We start from the raw sequence: 17,092 nt of genomic DNA, 5'->3' as shown, positions 1-17,092 counted from the left end.
TGCATCATCGTTGAAAACATAGAAAATCGCATGCAAATTTTGAACTGTTCTCCTTGTGTGCCAATCAACTCCCCTGTTCATTTTACAGAAAAACCATAAATAGGGTTTTTAATATCTGCCTAGGTCTGCTTTTATCGCCTCGTTGTTTATCATCGTTGTGTGCGATATTAACTCGTTTTTATATGTATGTTTATATTTTATATGTTTTTATTTTATATAAAATACATCTAAGACTCTTATGTTGAACTTTTTGGGCGTACAAACACACGTTGATTTGCAAATAAATACCGTATGAATTGGAAATGGCGATCGATGACATTCTCCATATAATTTTACATATAAAATGACAGCAATATTCTTTTCATAGCCATCGCTGAAGCCGTTCTTTTTCGATCATACGATATATTCATAATATACACATATATTTAAATGTCTTTGCTTGTATGGTACCATGTTAAGGTATTATACAGGGTGGTCCAAACTGTATTTCGGAAACTTCCGCAGCATATTCTGCAGATAAAAATAAGTAAAAAAGTTCGTATAAATGTATGTTCTAAAATGCTTAGTTTTGGTGATACAGGGTGTAGAAATTTCATTTTTATTTCGTTTTTTTCCAAATAATTTCTGAAGTAACGTCAATATTTGGATGAAAATTGGTATCTGGGAGCTCTTTGGCATGAAAAATTTGATTTTGATGTCAATGTGACTCCTACTGTAGAGGGCGCCACCCACATATTTTTAATTGGTTTGAGGGGTATTGACTTTTCGTCCCTACCTGTATAAAACTACTGAGTAAAAAAATATACATTTACAACGTTTTCCACGTAAAAAATATCTCTTAGTAAAAATCGCTACGAGTAATGGTTCTCGAGATATTTTGAATCGAAATTATCAATACCTATCATCATTGACATAAATTAAACATGTTGACTAAATAGTTATTAGGCCGAAATCATAAATTTGAAATGTTTTTGTGTCAAAAGTTCAACAGAAACTGTTTTATCATAACTTTTTCGTAGAATCAGTTTAAAAAGTAAAAATTTTCCAAATTTATTATTTCAGTCAAATAACTACCTACTCAACGTGTTTATTTTTTTATCAATAATGACATGTATTGACTATTTCTTTTCTAAATATCTTGAGAACGGTTACTCCTAGCGATTTTTACGAAGAGACATTTATACGTAAAAAGTCACAGAAATATATATTTTTTCACTCGGTAGTTTTATACAGGTGCGGATGAAAAGTTATTACACTTCAAAACAGTTAAAACACATGTAGGTGGCGCCCCCTACAAATAGGAGTCATATGGACATCAAAATCAAATTTCTCATGTCAAAAAACTCCCAGGCACTAATTTTCATCCAAATTTTGACGTTACTTCAGAAATTATTTGGAAAAAATCGAAATAAAAATGAAACTTCTACATTCTGTATCACCGAAACCAAGCATTTTAGGACATATATTTATACGAACTTTTTAACTTATTTTTATCTACAAAATATGCTGCCGAAGTTTCCGGAATACAATTCGGACCATCCTGTATAATAAAATAGACTTAACTTTAATCGTTTTTTTAATATATTTTTTCTTTCTGTGTTATTTTTTTAGGTAAATCTTATAGTCGCCGCCCCACGAGAGAAAAGTGGTTATTATTTAAATTTAGCAAATAGCATATTAGAAAAAGAAATGTATGTTGGGGAGCTGGAAAGAGATTCTTCCAATATTTTAGATTTAGTGAGCGATGGTTTTAAACGTTTTATCAGGTACGTAATATTAAAAAAAATTAGTTAAGAGTTAACGAAATGTCATATTTATTTTTTTAAAAAGGGGAATTGAATTAGTTATATTTTCTTTTTATATATATATTTTTTTTTAAACAGAAAGAAAAAATTAGGCGGCAAGCCCTCAACAAACTCGTAACCGTATACACCAGTGTACAGGGTGAGTCAACGATAAAGTCCATTATCTCATTTGTTTCGAGGTTTACAAAAAAGTTTTAAATACAAGAGTTATAGGTTAAGGTTAAGATACACATTTTAAAGTTATTATAGAGTATACAGGGTGCTTCAAAAAAGTGTGGCGAATATAACATATGTTTTTTTAAATGCAACACCCTATGTTTTATTTTATTTTTAGATTCTGCGTAAAATTCCATAACTTTTTTATATATAATGTTATATACCTAAAATTAATGATTTTTGTAATATTTAAATTTGCTTAAATAAATGTTAGATTGCAGTGTGATAAAAAATTGTCAGTGATGCCGTTGTTTCTGAAGTTGGACAACTAAAATTTGGTATGAGAATTTCATATAGATATAGAAAAAGACCTATGTAAAGATATTTTAGTTAGATGCTACAGGGTGTACAAAATATATTTATGAATTTCAACTACTTAAAATTAAAAAATCTCAAATTTTTTAAATGGGACACCCTATATATTATCATTTTTTCTGATAGATTTTACAAAACTCTTCAACTTTTATTAAGTATGTCATATACCTATTTTTAATAGTTTGCGATTTATTCCAATTTTTTTCTATTTTTACCCAGATTTTTAATACAATTACTCTATAAAATCATAGTTGCCATGACAAAACAAACTATGTATTACTTATCTTTAACAAGTAGCTTCATAATTAGTTACAATTGTTAGTATTAGTTAAAATTAATTAACTTTACTCAAATAAACTAAAATCGCAGTCGTGAATTTCTTGGTTTATTGGTATTTCTATATTATGAAAAATGACACTTGTGGGGGGGGGGGATTTTCCGTCGGGGCGAATAGCGACAGATTAGGATAATACTAAATTACTTAATTGTTGAAGACTATTGATATAGTGACTGACTATAATGTTTGACTGATTATAATTCATTTCGTAAAGCCCATATTACTACTGCCGCCAAACCATCCCTTTACACACTGAAGATGTTTTCTAGATAATCTACATCTATTCTTATAGTACTTAGCAAAGCACTATATAATATATAGTACTAAACCAAAAAATATGATTTTCTTGGCTTGTTCGTGTATATCAGTCACATTGACTAATTAATTTCAGGAAAATATGTAACTATTACCTCTACCATTACCACAATAAGGCAAAATTCAAATTTTGTTCTTAACAGACATGAAATTTTATTAATTATTATTTTTTGTCATTGCATCTATAATGTTATAGCGTAACTGTATTAAAAATATGGGTAGAAATAGAAAAAATTGGAATAAATCGCGAACTATTAAAAATAGGTATATGACATACTTAATAAAAGTTGAAGAGTTTTGTAAAGTCTATCAGAAAAAATGATAATATATAGGGTGTACTATTTAAAAAATTTGAAATTTCTTAATTGTAAGTAGTTGAAATTCATAAATATATTTTGAACACCCTGTAGCATCTAACTAAAATATCTTTACATAGATTTTTTTCTATATCTCTATAAGATTCTCCTACCAAATTTTAGTTGTCCAACTTCAGAAACAACGGCATCACTGACAATTTTTTATCACACTGCAATCTAACATTTGTTTAAACAAATTTAAATATTACAAAAACTATTCATTTTAGGTATATAACATTATATATAAAAAAAGTTTTAAAATTTTAGGCAGAATCTAAAAATGAAATAAAAAATATAGTGTTGCATTTAAAAAAACATATGTTATATTCGCCACACTTTGTTGAAGCACCCTGTATACTCTATAATAATTTTAGAATGTGTATCTTAATCGTCCCTATAATTTTTATATATAATATTTTTTTCTAAACCTCGAAACAAATGAGATAATGGACTTTATCGCTGATTCACCCTGTACACTATTGTAGATATTCACACTCACACACAACAACCACACCTACATCAGTGTACACTAGTGTAACTGCCTTCCAGCATCATCAGTACGGTAAGGAATCATCAAGCGATGACAACGATCCCAAAAAAAATATAAACCAGGAAGCAAAAAAAAGCGATAGTAAATAACTGCTAGACGAAGCCCACAATCCTGGGCGACTCTAGTTCTAGGCTGCAAATTGGGGCCTTAGGCTCCCGTTTGCTCCTTTTGTTTTTTATCATCCTTTTTTTTTTCATCTACTATAGGTTGCAGACGGTGCCTCGTGTATCGTTTGCTTCCTGGTTTATATTTTTTTGGGATCGTTGTCATCGCTTGCTGATTCCTTACCGTACTGATGATGCTGGAAGGCAGTTACACTAGTGGACACTGATGTAGGTGTGGTTGTTGTGTGTGTGTGTGTGAATGTCTACAATAGTGTACACTGGTGTAGCAAAATAAAAACACTATGTAGGTGTATACGGTTACGAGTTTGTTGAGGGCTTGCCGACTAATTTTTTCCTTCTGTTTTTATATATTCCATATTCCCCTCACTATTTCAAATTTTATATTTTTTTATATATATTATTTTTTCAAAAATTGTGAAATATATTTTCTTCTAAAATACAGTGCAACCTATTCAATCTGAACAGTTAATTTTACAATGTTCTCTATGGATATCTCGGTAACTACTGGAGATAGAGAGTCGGTTAAATAGAGAAAGAATTGCAGTTTTGTGGGGTCATAAATATGCGCCTTTCAGATTTTTGAAAAAGTTCATGGCTTACTAGATATTTCGAAAAAAACAAATTTTGGCTATTTTAAAAACTGTCCCTAAGTCCATTATAATCTATTTTAGAAAAAAAAAATTCAGATAAAAGTTGTAGATAATCACCCTAAATCCCTAATGAGTATGTGTTCTACGATCTACAATTTTTGTTTATTTTAATTTACAAAGTTTGGATGTGATAGTTTCACATTTCTAAGAGCAACGATGATTGAACTTGTTTCCATGGCTAACTAAGTGATATTAGTCAAGAAAGATAAGAATGGGCTATAACTCAGTAATTTTGTGAAAAAAACATATTATAGCTTATATCACTGAAAAGCTTAAGAAATGGCCCTTTTTATGAAGCCATGGCCAACTATGGTTTCCATTTAAAATAAAACATATGTTTGTGTCATATGTCAAAAATAACAGGCTTTAGAAAAAAACGGAGTACACACTCTCATTAAGGATGTGATTATCTACAACTTTTATCTGAAAACTTTTTGTCTAAAATAGATTATAATGGAATTAGGGACAATATTTAAAATAGCCAAAATTTGTTTTTTTCGAAATATCTAGTAAGCCATGAACTTTTTTCAAAAATCTGAAAGGTGCATATTTATGACCCCACAAAACTGCAATTCTTTTCCCATTTAACCGACTCTCTATCTTCAGTAGTTTCCGAGATACCCATAGAGAACATCGTAGGAAACTCACCCTGTATAACGAAACTAATAATCGTCAGGTATAGATATTAAGGATCAGAAATGAATTATTAGCTTACTTCGGGTTTCTCTTATTACCGATTCTGAACCGTCCTAGAAATGTGATGGGTATGCGCAGAAGGAAATATGAAGACATTATTTCATTTGCGCATGCGCTGCAGAGTTCTAGGACGGTTCAGAATCAGTAATAACAAGAACCCGAACAAATCTATTGATTTATACATTCACGTTCAAACATGTTATTACTAAAAGTGAGAGGAAAGTGAAATATACAGCCAGGAGATACCGTCAGAGTAAGTATCTGATACCGTGCTACGTAATTGAAAAGTATTTAGAGGATCGTTGTGATTATGGAGGTAGCGTTCCGATTACGCATAATTGCATTTAGTGTGTTCCGATTAACGTGTGCTCCGATTAAAGAGGCTGCACTGTAGTTGCTAGCTGTTTGTATTTGTACCAATGCTTCAAAGTTTATTCTTAAATTGAATAATGGATGTTTTAGGCAAGTAGAATTTTCAGCCAACACTAGTGATATTCCGAATTTGAGTGTTCGATTTTTCGCAGACTGTAATGGTATTGGAATATTTGAAGAACTCAACGAATGTAAAAATATAAATGAATATGACCCTATTAATTTTAAAGCGGAATTAAATTTGACAGAATGGGAAGACTCTGATTCAGAAGTATGTTAATTAGTTAGTGTACAGAGAATTTAAAATTTATTTGTAATCTAAATTTAAATCTAGATTTATTCAGAAACAATAATTATTAATTGTAATAATAATAATTGAAATGAGATATTCGTTTTTTTAAATGTATTATCATTATTATCAGAAAATTAAAACTAAAATTATTTAACAAAATTGAGAATTTTGTACATCGTCACGGTTAACTTTGTTAGGCGTTAAACATTTTTAATTTATTAAACATGTAACAAATTAGAGAAATTATTGTACATTTAGAAAAACTAAAATAAATAAATCGCTCATTTGAGACAAGAACGACATAACTCTAAATTGGGATTTTTTGAGATAATTATCACACTAAACTGAGAATTTTACGTTTTTACTGCTGCAAGAACGACATACAGTCAGCTGTTTATGTTTGACGTTTTAAAGACGGAGAACCATTTATGAATAACGCACATTGACTATTATAACATTAGAACATTCCTTTGAATAAAAAGATTAAGGAAGGAGCATATCAAAAATCTTAGATCGACCGCGACGGGACTCTAAAATTCCGACTTAAATTCCGGTTTATCCGTGCTATTCTAATTTTATTCAAAACGTGTAAAATGTGATGTAGGGTAGACTCAATGATTTGTTGTTTTATTTTATCTTGTGAATAATCGTTGGTAGATATTAAAATTGTTATAAAAATATGCAATTCTAATAAAAATACATAAGTTATAATAAGTATTTATTAACACAAACATCCGATACGCTACTGAAACCTACTGAAGCATGTAAGTCAAATTAACGCATTTAAATTTTTTGACATCTAATCTTTGGCAAGTAGTAAACAAAAGCAAATATGCAAGGAAAAATATATAATTAGTTAATTTTAATTGAATTTTATAAATGATCGATTTACTACACGTAAAAAAAATCCTTCTAGAGACCTCTAAACAACTAGTTGTAGAATATATAACAAATATCATAAAATAAGCTCAGTAAAGACTGATAAATCCACAAAATTTCAAATCAAATTCAAATGTGCCAAGTGAATCGTCAAACAGAACTGTCAAGGATCCCCACCCTAGAGTCCTTTTTGCGTCCACCATACATGAATATTGTAATCGCCAAACATTTTCCGATGCACGTCATCAATCATATCGATATTGACACTAAAGTCTATAAACTTGACTAAATGAAATTTTGGCAAAAATGTTTAAATTTGTTGTATAATTTAAGATACCGAGCAGCTCTTCATTTTACTTTATAGAGCAAATGATTGTAACAGATATTTTATTTAGATTAAAGCTGCAATAATTAGTTTAAACCGAATTTTATTATCGCTATGTTGGTCACATTGCTCCGTGTTCAGCAATGTTGTCCTTTATTATTTGACAATTATCCTAGTGTCAGTCATTATTTTGTATAATATCGTGGTGTTGAATTTTTGTGACAAATTCTCGTTTTTTTGCCTATTTTCTTAGTCTCTTTTTTTAAATTGCACTTTTAAGCACAAACAGTTCTTTTAAGAACTAAATTATCGAGTTTTTGTATTGCGTTTCTTGAAATTGTGTGTTGAAAATATGCCGAAGCATTTAAACAATCGAAACAAAGAGCTTGTAGCTTCCCTATTTTTTTTAACTATTTTGAACGAGAACGTGACAATAAAGGTCCTTTATTACCCTTGACTGCAGCCAGAAAAGTAAGTTTTATTGATAAGCACCACTTTTAAAGTTAGTTTTTAATAAATTCTGTGATTATTAGTTTGTGCATTAATAGCACCCTCTTACTTGTTATTACCCCTTATGGCGTTTGTAAGTTGTACATCAATAAATAAATAACCCATAATAACGCTTATAATAATCTTCATAATGGACTAGGTTTTGCCAATATGTAATAAGTAAAATAAGCTATAAAAGAAATAAATCAATTAATCACTAAAATATTAGTTATTATTACTAATATATTATATTAGTTAATAATAATAATAATAAACCGTGGGTGCTGCTGGATCTCCTATCGGACACCTCCCTGTGCGAATTGGGAAACGCTCGCCAGATATGGCGGGTACCGGGGAAATAAAATACTCGGGGTGGACAAAAACCAGTAGTAGTCCCTGCTTGATGAGAATCAAAAGTCTAAAAGGGGGTCGATATACCATTTGTGATTATGCCGACAGGTAGCGTTTGTATCCAAAGGAACAGCTACCCGATAGCGTCTGTCTCCATGTTAGGGGCGGCTAAATTTGGGTAATCGGAGGCCCGCTGGCAGTAGCTCTAAAATGCATTCAGGGCCGGGGCAGCAAGACCCGGGTCGGAACCGTCGTCGTGATGATTTACCTGCAAACGACAATGGCAACGGACATGGACAAGATACATTGCATACACCAGTAAGAACTCCAGCGCAGCCTGATAGTACCCAAACCCAGACTCAGTCTCAAGTTGGCCTATCTGGCAATGATGAGCCAATGTCTGTTTTAAGTAAGAGAAAAGCAAGACAGCAATGGACACAGGAGCAATATAAGTGTGTTATGTGGTGCTACTACTATGCAAAAGCTACAAAAATTGATGGAGGTGTTACTAAAGGTACCTATACGGTATGGAGGGAAAAAAACCCGGATATTTTTCCCCATTTAGATTCCAACTCGCTCGCAAACCAAAGACGATATATCGAAAAAGGGAAGAAACTTACAGATATCGAGCTTCAGCAAATAAAAGACGATGTCGATGCTCAATTAAGTAGAACAACCCAACTAGAAGAAATAATTGAGAAAGAGTCACAACCGCAAACACAACCCTGTCCTACAGAGAGATGCCAAACAACCGTGGCAAAATATACAACAGATGAAGACGTATTGGTTATGGAGGCAAACATATCCCAGAAAATCTTAACGATTAAATCGGGTAATATGAAAGAGCAAAAACGAATAAAGAAGATAAAATTAACACAGAGGGTAAGACAACAGATTATGCAGGCCAATAATGCTATTAAGATGTTAAAAGGTGACCAAAAATTAAATCTTACCGATATTAATAACATTATGTATGCTGCAGCTATAGCTGGTGAAATAAAAGAAAGATGTGAGTCTAAAGCAAAGCACAAGTCAAAGGAACCAGCCTGGAAGATGAGGATAAAGAAAACTATTGAAGAACTAAGTCAGGAAATATCTATCATTATTGAATACAAAAAGGGAGTTACGACAGCTCAAGTACAAAAGAAAGTTGATACGCTAATACAAAAGTACCGAAAGGACAAATGCATTTCAGAGATAGAACAAACCATAAAGATGAAGCTTCAGGCCAAAGCACAACGGCTTAGAAGGTATACGAAAAGGAGTAATCATTACCACCACAACAAAATGTTCAACGAAGATACAAAGAAATTCTACCGACAACTAAACAATGAAAACAATGTAATTAAACATCCGCCTACCCAACAACAAATTGAAGAGTTTTGGCGAGGAATTCTAGAGAACGAGGTGATACATAATGAAAACGCATTATGGATAAGAGCAGAAAGAGAGAAATACCAACATATCAAGTCAGATTCTTGGCAGGACTTCACTATGGAAGAAATAGCAACGGTCATTAAAAAATTAAAAAACTGGAAAGCACCTGGACCAGACAAACTACAAAATGTTTGGCTAAAGCAGTTTACTTCGCTGCATGCAGACCTAACAAATGCTATAAACGAAACTATCAAGAATCCTAATAATGCACGACAATGGCTTACCACCGGTAATACATTCTTACTCTCTAAAGGAAAAGACACCAAAGATCCGAAAAATTATCGGCCGATAACCTGCCTACCTACTATATTCAAAATATTGACAGCAGCCATTACGAACCGCATATACTCCCATTTAATTGCACATAAAATTCTTCCAGATGAACAGAAAGAATGTCGAAGAGCTTCGAGAGGTTGCAAGGACCAATTATTACTGAGTAAAATGGTGGTATCTATATACTGCGAAAAAACGAATGCGTGGACTGGGCCTGGCATGGATAGATTATAAGAAAGCATTCGACAGTGTACCACATTCTTGGATATCAACCATGATGCAGCTATGTGGCATTAATCCAACCATATCCCAATTCATTAATAAATCGATGCAAACTTGGAAAACCGAGATGCTATTATTCTATGAAGAAGGCCATATTCAAACAGAGCCCATTAAAATCAAAAGAGGGATATTCCAGGGAGACTCCCTCTCCCCACTGCTATTCTACATGGCATTGATTCCGCTTACCAACATGTTAAATAGTCAAAATATAAGTTTTAAGCTAGACGATAGTACCAAAATTAGTCACCTATTCTATATGGACGACCTGAAGTTGTCCACAAAAGATGAAAGCCAATTACGACTAGCACTCTCAACAGTCAAGGAATTCAGTGATGACATCAGAATGGCGTTCGGACTTGATAAATGTGCTAGGGCAATATATAAAGGTGGCAAGCTAATTAAGATAGATAATGTAAAATTAGACGAACAAACATCGATAAGAAATCTAGATATTGGTGAGTCTTACAAGTACCTAGGGGTTGAAGAAATGGACGGGATAGATAACAATAAAATGAAGACAAAAATTTCAAAAGAGTACTACCGGCGAGTAAGGAAGATATTAGGTACAGAATTAAACGCAACGAATAAAATAAAAGCGATCAACACATTAGCTGTTCCGCTCATGACCTATAGTTTTGGTATTGTTGATTGGCCAAGAAGCGAACTTGAAAAAGTGGATTGCAAAACTAGGAAGCTTCTCACCATAGGTGGCTTACATCACCCAAAGGCCGATGTGCATAGGCTGTATATTAAACGACGAAATGGTGGACGAGGGTTAATAGAAATTGAGTCGGCTTTCAACTCTGCTATCACAAGTCTGAGCAATTATATCGCTCTTAACAGAGATAAATACTGCAAGGCAATAGCAACCCACGATGAAAAGAAGGCCAAATACTCTATTCAAAAAGAAGCTATCAATATCCTAGCCAAATTCTCTAAACAAGAAACAACTACACAAAATATTGAAAATTTAAAACATACTATAGAACGAAATAAAATAGAGAGTTTAGAACAAAAGCGTTTGCATGGACAATTCTACCGAAATCTGAATAAACCGACAGTCGATCGGGAAGGAAGTACATTATGGTTAAGAAGTTCAGGACTTAAAGGAGAAACAGAGAGTCTCATCATCGCCGCTCAGGATCAAGCACTTAAGACCAGATATTATCAGAAAAACATCCTTAAACAATCTATAGACAGCAAATGTAGAATGTGCAATAGAGCGGAAGAACATATCAGCCATCTGGTAGCTGGATGCTCCACGCTTGCTCCGACAGAATACACCCATAGACATAACAAGGTTGCAGCATACATACATTGGATTATATGCAGAGAGTTAGGTGTACAGCTGCAGGACAAGTATTATGAACACATTCCCGAGAAAGTTCTAAATATAAACTACACTGTAGTCTTATGGGATGTGCCAATTATCACAGACCGAACAATATTAGCCAACAGGCCGACCTGGTATTCCATGACAAGAAAAACAGTATCTGCCTCCTGATCGACGTGTCTATTCCAGACGACAACAACATATCAGCGAAAGAAGTAGGGAAGATCAGCAAGTATAAAGATCTTGAAATTGAAAGCAGCAGAATGTGGAACACGAAGACGAAAGTAGTCCCAGTAGTAGTTGGTGCACTGGGTATGCTTACTAAAGGTCATAGTAAGTTCATCAAACTTATACCTGGCCACCCATCAACGAACGAAGTACAGAAGATAGCTTTGCTGGGAACAGCACACATACTCCGAAAGGTGTTAGGTCTCTTGTTGAGACCCGGATTCACCTATTACCGTCAATTAATAAGGCGAGAAAAGAATGGAATGAAATAATAATAATAATATGTTTTTTAATATGTTTGAACTCTTTAGTTGGTAACTACCAAGACGATGCCACTCTACCTGATGGCTCGCCCGCTATTAGTAGGGCTGCCCGCAGGAGAGAAAATGGAAAACGTATGAAATGGACGCGAGAATTAAATATTGATATTATGCGATCTTTCTACTACGTTAACCAATGTCAAGATCAACCACTTCCTGGAAGGAGAAGCTCCCTCCACGCAGATTTTACCAGAAGACACCCAGATTTGCAAGTGTCGGAACAGAACGTCGTCGATAGGAAACGCGTTATATTGAGTAAACAGTATCTGACCGTTGATGAACTTCAAAATATCAAAAGAGAAGTTGGTAACATCCTTCAACAAGAACAAGAATATGGAGATAATGAAAGAAACATATTTCACCGAGACGAAGGTACTCCTGAGGAGCAGGTGGACAGAACACAGCAAGAGGCAGAGAACCAGGTACCTCCAGATAATCAAAATGAAGTTGCTAAAGGAAAGTTGGCTGAAACTTTTGAAAGTTTACTGGCAATGTACATTAATACCTGCCCCTTAGAGAGGCCTGCCGTACCTGTTCTTCAGAACGCTCGAAAAGCCCAAGGCATAATAAAGAGTGTTAATGCTCTACTGGAAGCCTACACTACACCGGATAAATGATTAGAATACGTTCACTTGGCCCTCTACTGTGCAGTTGTAACGGTTGTGCAGCACAATGGGCAGTCGACTTATTATCCCCGAGCAATATCCCATAATAGGCTTGGCCAGATACCAGCCTGGAGAAGAAAACTTGAGAAGACCATCGATAAACTACGAGACAGGGCCGATCTAATTGCTGAGTTTTTAAAAGACAAACCCTCCAAAAAAGTCCACCAAAAAGTCAGGACAATTGCAGAAGGAGCCAAAATATATGAAAACCAACCCAACTATCTACAAAAGCTTATAGAACTACAAGATACATACCGCCAAAAGTATAAAGCTAAAGGAGCAAGGCTATCAAGACTCAATGCAACAGATAAAAGAAAGAAACAGAATAACGAGTTCCTAAAAAGCCAGAAACAATTTTTTAGAAAGCTAGAGAATGAGTCTGCAGTAGAACAAGATACTGCTGAGGTGGACGTCAAAGCTTTTGGCAATTACTGGTCAGGAGTATGGGCCGAGTCGGAGAGATTTAATCATGATGTTGATTGGATAAGTACCATCGAAGATAAAGTTCTGAATGTGCCTAGAATGGTAGTCAATACATTTTTGAAGGAAGACATCACCGCAGCCATTAAGAAAACCCAAAATTGGAAGACACCGGGACCGGACAGGATACAGAACTTCTGGCTCAAACGATTCCCAGCTATCCACGGTGCTTTGGCCCGATGTTTCACGCAGGCGCTTGATGATCCACACATTTTCCCAGAATTTCTCTCCAAACACCGTCTTGTTATTCAAGAAGGGCGATCCCAAGGACCCAAAAAATTACAGACCTATCACATGTGTGTCTGTAATTTATAAGTTATTTACGGCTGTAATAAACGAGAGACTTTATCAACATTGCCAAACACACCAAATATTTGAAGCAGAACAAAAAGGGTGTATCAGAGCAGCCTTGGGCTGCAAAGAACAATTGACTATAGATTCTGTTATACTAAAACAAGTGCAAAAAAAGCAAAAGAACCTTAACATCTCATATATTGACTACAGCAAGGCCTTTGACTCGGTCCCTCATGACTGGTTACTTAGAATTCTGGACATCTATAAAGTGTGCCCCCGAATTATAAATACGCTCGGACACCTAATGCGACAGTGGCGAACTGACCTTAAGCTGCCAAACCGACATATCGGTACAGTACGAATCAAAAGGGGCATTTTCCAGGGGGATTCGCTTTCACCACTCTGGTTTTGTCTGGCAATGAACCCTATGTCAACACTGCTTAACCACACAACCGCTGGTTACAAGATCGACCAAGGAAACGGAAAGAGACTGAACCATTTATTGTACACGGACGACCTGAAGCTGTATGGGGAAACACCAAGTAAACTCAACTATTTAATAGAAACTGTTCAAGTCTTCAGCATGGACATACGTATGTCCTTTGGCTTTGACAAATGTGATACTGTCAACATCAAAAGGGGTAAAATTGAAGATCGGCAACAAGTCATATGTAACATTAAGCAGCTTCCGCCAAAAGATACTTACCGATACCTGGGACTAGCCCAAAATTCAACAATTGATCACACAACAATTAAAAGGAATATTCGTGAGAAATATAACACCAGGCTAATGAAGCTCTTAAATACAAAATTATCTGGACATAACCTGATCAAAGCTATAAACGCTTGGGCAATACCGGTGTTAACTTATTCCTTTGGAGTGGTCAAGTGGTCAAATACCGACCTTGAATATCTCGATCGCCTTACCCGTAGACAATTAACAAAATTTAGAAATCTGCATACAAACTCATCTGTATATAGGCTGTATGTTTCTCGTAGGATGGGTGGGAGAGGCCTGCTAAACATAAAAGATCTATGCCTAAAACAGAAAAATGACATGAGGCAGCGATTTATGTCCTCCAACTGTGCAATAATGAGGCTAATCGTGGCTCAGGATAAAGGTTACACTCCTCTCAATTTAAGTTGCCGTTTTTAGTTGACAAACCCATCTCCATAGAGGAGCGTGTTGCAGGATGGAAAAACGGCGCTCTGCATGGCAGGTATCCAAAGTCGCTTCAGTCTGAAGGGGTTCAACTGAAGGGCTTCATTCGTCATTGGCCTGGCTTAGAGACGGAAAATTGTCTCCTGAGACCGAGGGTTTCATGATGGCCATCCAAGACGGAGTTGAGGACAAGAAACTATGAAAAGAACATTTTAAAACAAGACGTAGTTGATGTATGTAGAAAATGCTCTATGAGAGGGGAGACAATAGAACATATCACGTCTGGTTGCTCTACCTTAGCAGATAATGCGTATCTTGGACGTCATAATCAACTTGCCAAAATTATTCATCAACAACTTGCCATAAAATCTCCCTACTACAAGTACTCCCCGCAACCCGTCCTGGAATCTAGGTATGCTGTTTTATATTGGGACAGACCAATTATAACCGATCAGACAGTGGACCACAATAGACCCGCCATTCTTTTTATCGATAAGATCAATAAAACGGGCATTATAATTGACATAGCAGTACCATTATCCCGCAGGATAAAACAGACTTTGTAAATAGAGTTGTAATCCTCCTCGTTTCTCTCTTCTTTGGTTTGCCTACGAGATTCAGGAACATTGAAAGCTATAACATTCGACTCTCTTCTCTTTCGCTCATTAATTTCACTGATAACTCCTTCGGATGGCAGGGCATTACTATTGGTGTTGTAGTCTCTTTCAAGTTGATTCAACTTGTTCCACATGGCCTGGTTTTCCTCTTTTAATCTTTGGTTTTCTTCTAAAACCAAACTAATATTGCTCTTTATGTCAGTAAGGGTCTTTCCAATCTCGATCTTAAAAGGCAAGAAGTATTTACAAAAAAGAGCTTCCATTTTGTCAATACCGGTTTTATTATTTGTTACGACATCTTGCTCATTGACTATAATACTAACTTCAGTACTAAGACAAATGGAACAAACCCATTTATGAGAGTGTTTCTTAGACGTAGAGGCCAATTTTGTAAACTCCTCATTTGTAAGGTCTGTGCATTTCTTGTGTATCCAACAATCACAGTGGTTACATTTTATTGCTGGAGAATTTGTTCGAATATTCTCCTCGCATACTTTGCATTTATCAACAGGAGCCATTTTTAATAATTATTTACAAAATACTTTTTGATTTGCCCTCGTATGAATAAAACTTAAAATTAATTAAATTAAAAATAAAACGTAAAACTCTTTAAAAATTATAAATATGTTGTTTGTCAATTTTATATTAAGATTCATCTCATAAATCTATCACAATCTGGCAGCGCTGTCGCCATCGCTTTTCACTCAAATTTGATCACGTGCATCGGAAATTGTTTTGCGATTACCATACATGGATAGCATTCTACTCCTTCATGAACATTTAATCGCTGTTTCCCAAAAGTGAGCTTTTTTGAGATGTGTCGTCCTTGTCAAAAATGAGCGAAATATTTATAGATTATATTATCAGGATTAATTCTCTGTTCCAGTTGCTCAAGTTTGCTTGACTTATTATTACAATCTTTTATTATACAGGGTCCGGCAATAGTGCGTCGGGCATCTGTAGCTCCTAGAATAAAAAAACTTGGGAATGTTGTTTAAGTGCAAATCTAAAGTATGTACTAGGATATATTTCATGAAAATATTTTAACTTCTATAGGGTGGCTCAAAAAAGTGTGAGTGGATCGGGATGATTTTTTTTAAATGGAACACCCGGTATATGATTGCATTTTTGGCTTCCTTTCAGGTCACTTTACATAATCCTAAGACATGACCAAATATATTTCGATAATTTCAGAGATATTAATAAATAAATAAAAATTATATATTTTTCAGCCTTTCTTAAAAAAATTATTAATAATACAAGAACTGTCCTGAAATCAAAGATATATTAGATATTTACTTTAGATGGTCTGTACTTACCTCGCTATAAATATGGAAATTGTAACACGTACTGGATGTTCAAAATTCTACGCCAAACTTTCTAAAATATAAAATAAGAAGGGTTGAAAAATATATATTTTTGATTTATTTTTTAATATCTCTGAAACTATCAAAATAGATTTACTTCTATTATTCTTAGGATTATGTAAAATGATCTGAAAGGAAGCCAAAAATGCAATAATATACAGGGTGTTCCATTTAAAAAAAATCATCCAGATCCACTTACACTTTTTTGAGCCACCCTATAGAAGTTAAAATATTTTCCGGAAATACATCCTGGTACCTACTTTAGGTCTGCACTTAAACAAAATTCTGAAGTTTCTTATTCTAGGAGCTACAGATGCCCGACGCATTATTGCCGGACCCTGTATTATACTAGAGCATATTATATAATATAATATATTTTATATATATATTATTACGAGATTTTGTCAAGTGTGGATAATAAAATTGATCGGTAATAATACTATATAATAATATATATAATTCTCGATTTTATATAAGAATTTAGTTTTCATAATCTACTGAAGATGCATATTTATCAAAAGCTTGCCTCTCCACTTGAAATAAGTGTTTTGATGTGTACTA

General features: G+C 34.3%; 1 protein-coding gene across 2 annotated transcripts in view; it reads left to right on the top strand.

Moving 5' to 3' along the window:
- LOC115879260 (integrin beta-nu-like) overlaps positions 1 to 17,092 on the top strand; it is a 96,957-nt gene that overhangs the window by 58,514 nt on the left and 21,351 nt on the right. For both annotated transcript variants that reach the window (XM_030895973.1, XM_030895972.1), the window contains 2 exons: positions 1,612 to 1,766; positions 5,828 to 6,008. In XM_030895973.1, coding sequence (XP_030751833.1) covers positions 1,612 to 1,766; positions 5,828 to 6,008 — 336 coding nt within the window. The remainder of the gene's footprint in view (positions 1 to 1,611; positions 1,767 to 5,827; positions 6,009 to 17,092) is intronic.

Source organism: Sitophilus oryzae, unplaced genomic scaffold (assembly GCF_002938485.1).
Source record: "Sitophilus oryzae breed Bouriz unplaced genomic scaffold, Soryzae_2.0 scaffold_1576_pilon_pilon, whole genome shotgun sequence".
NCBI lineage: Eukaryota > Metazoa > Arthropoda > Insecta > Coleoptera > Curculionidae > Sitophilus > Sitophilus oryzae.
Note: the sequence above shows the minus strand (reverse complement) of the source record. Positions and strands in the feature narration are given on the sequence as shown.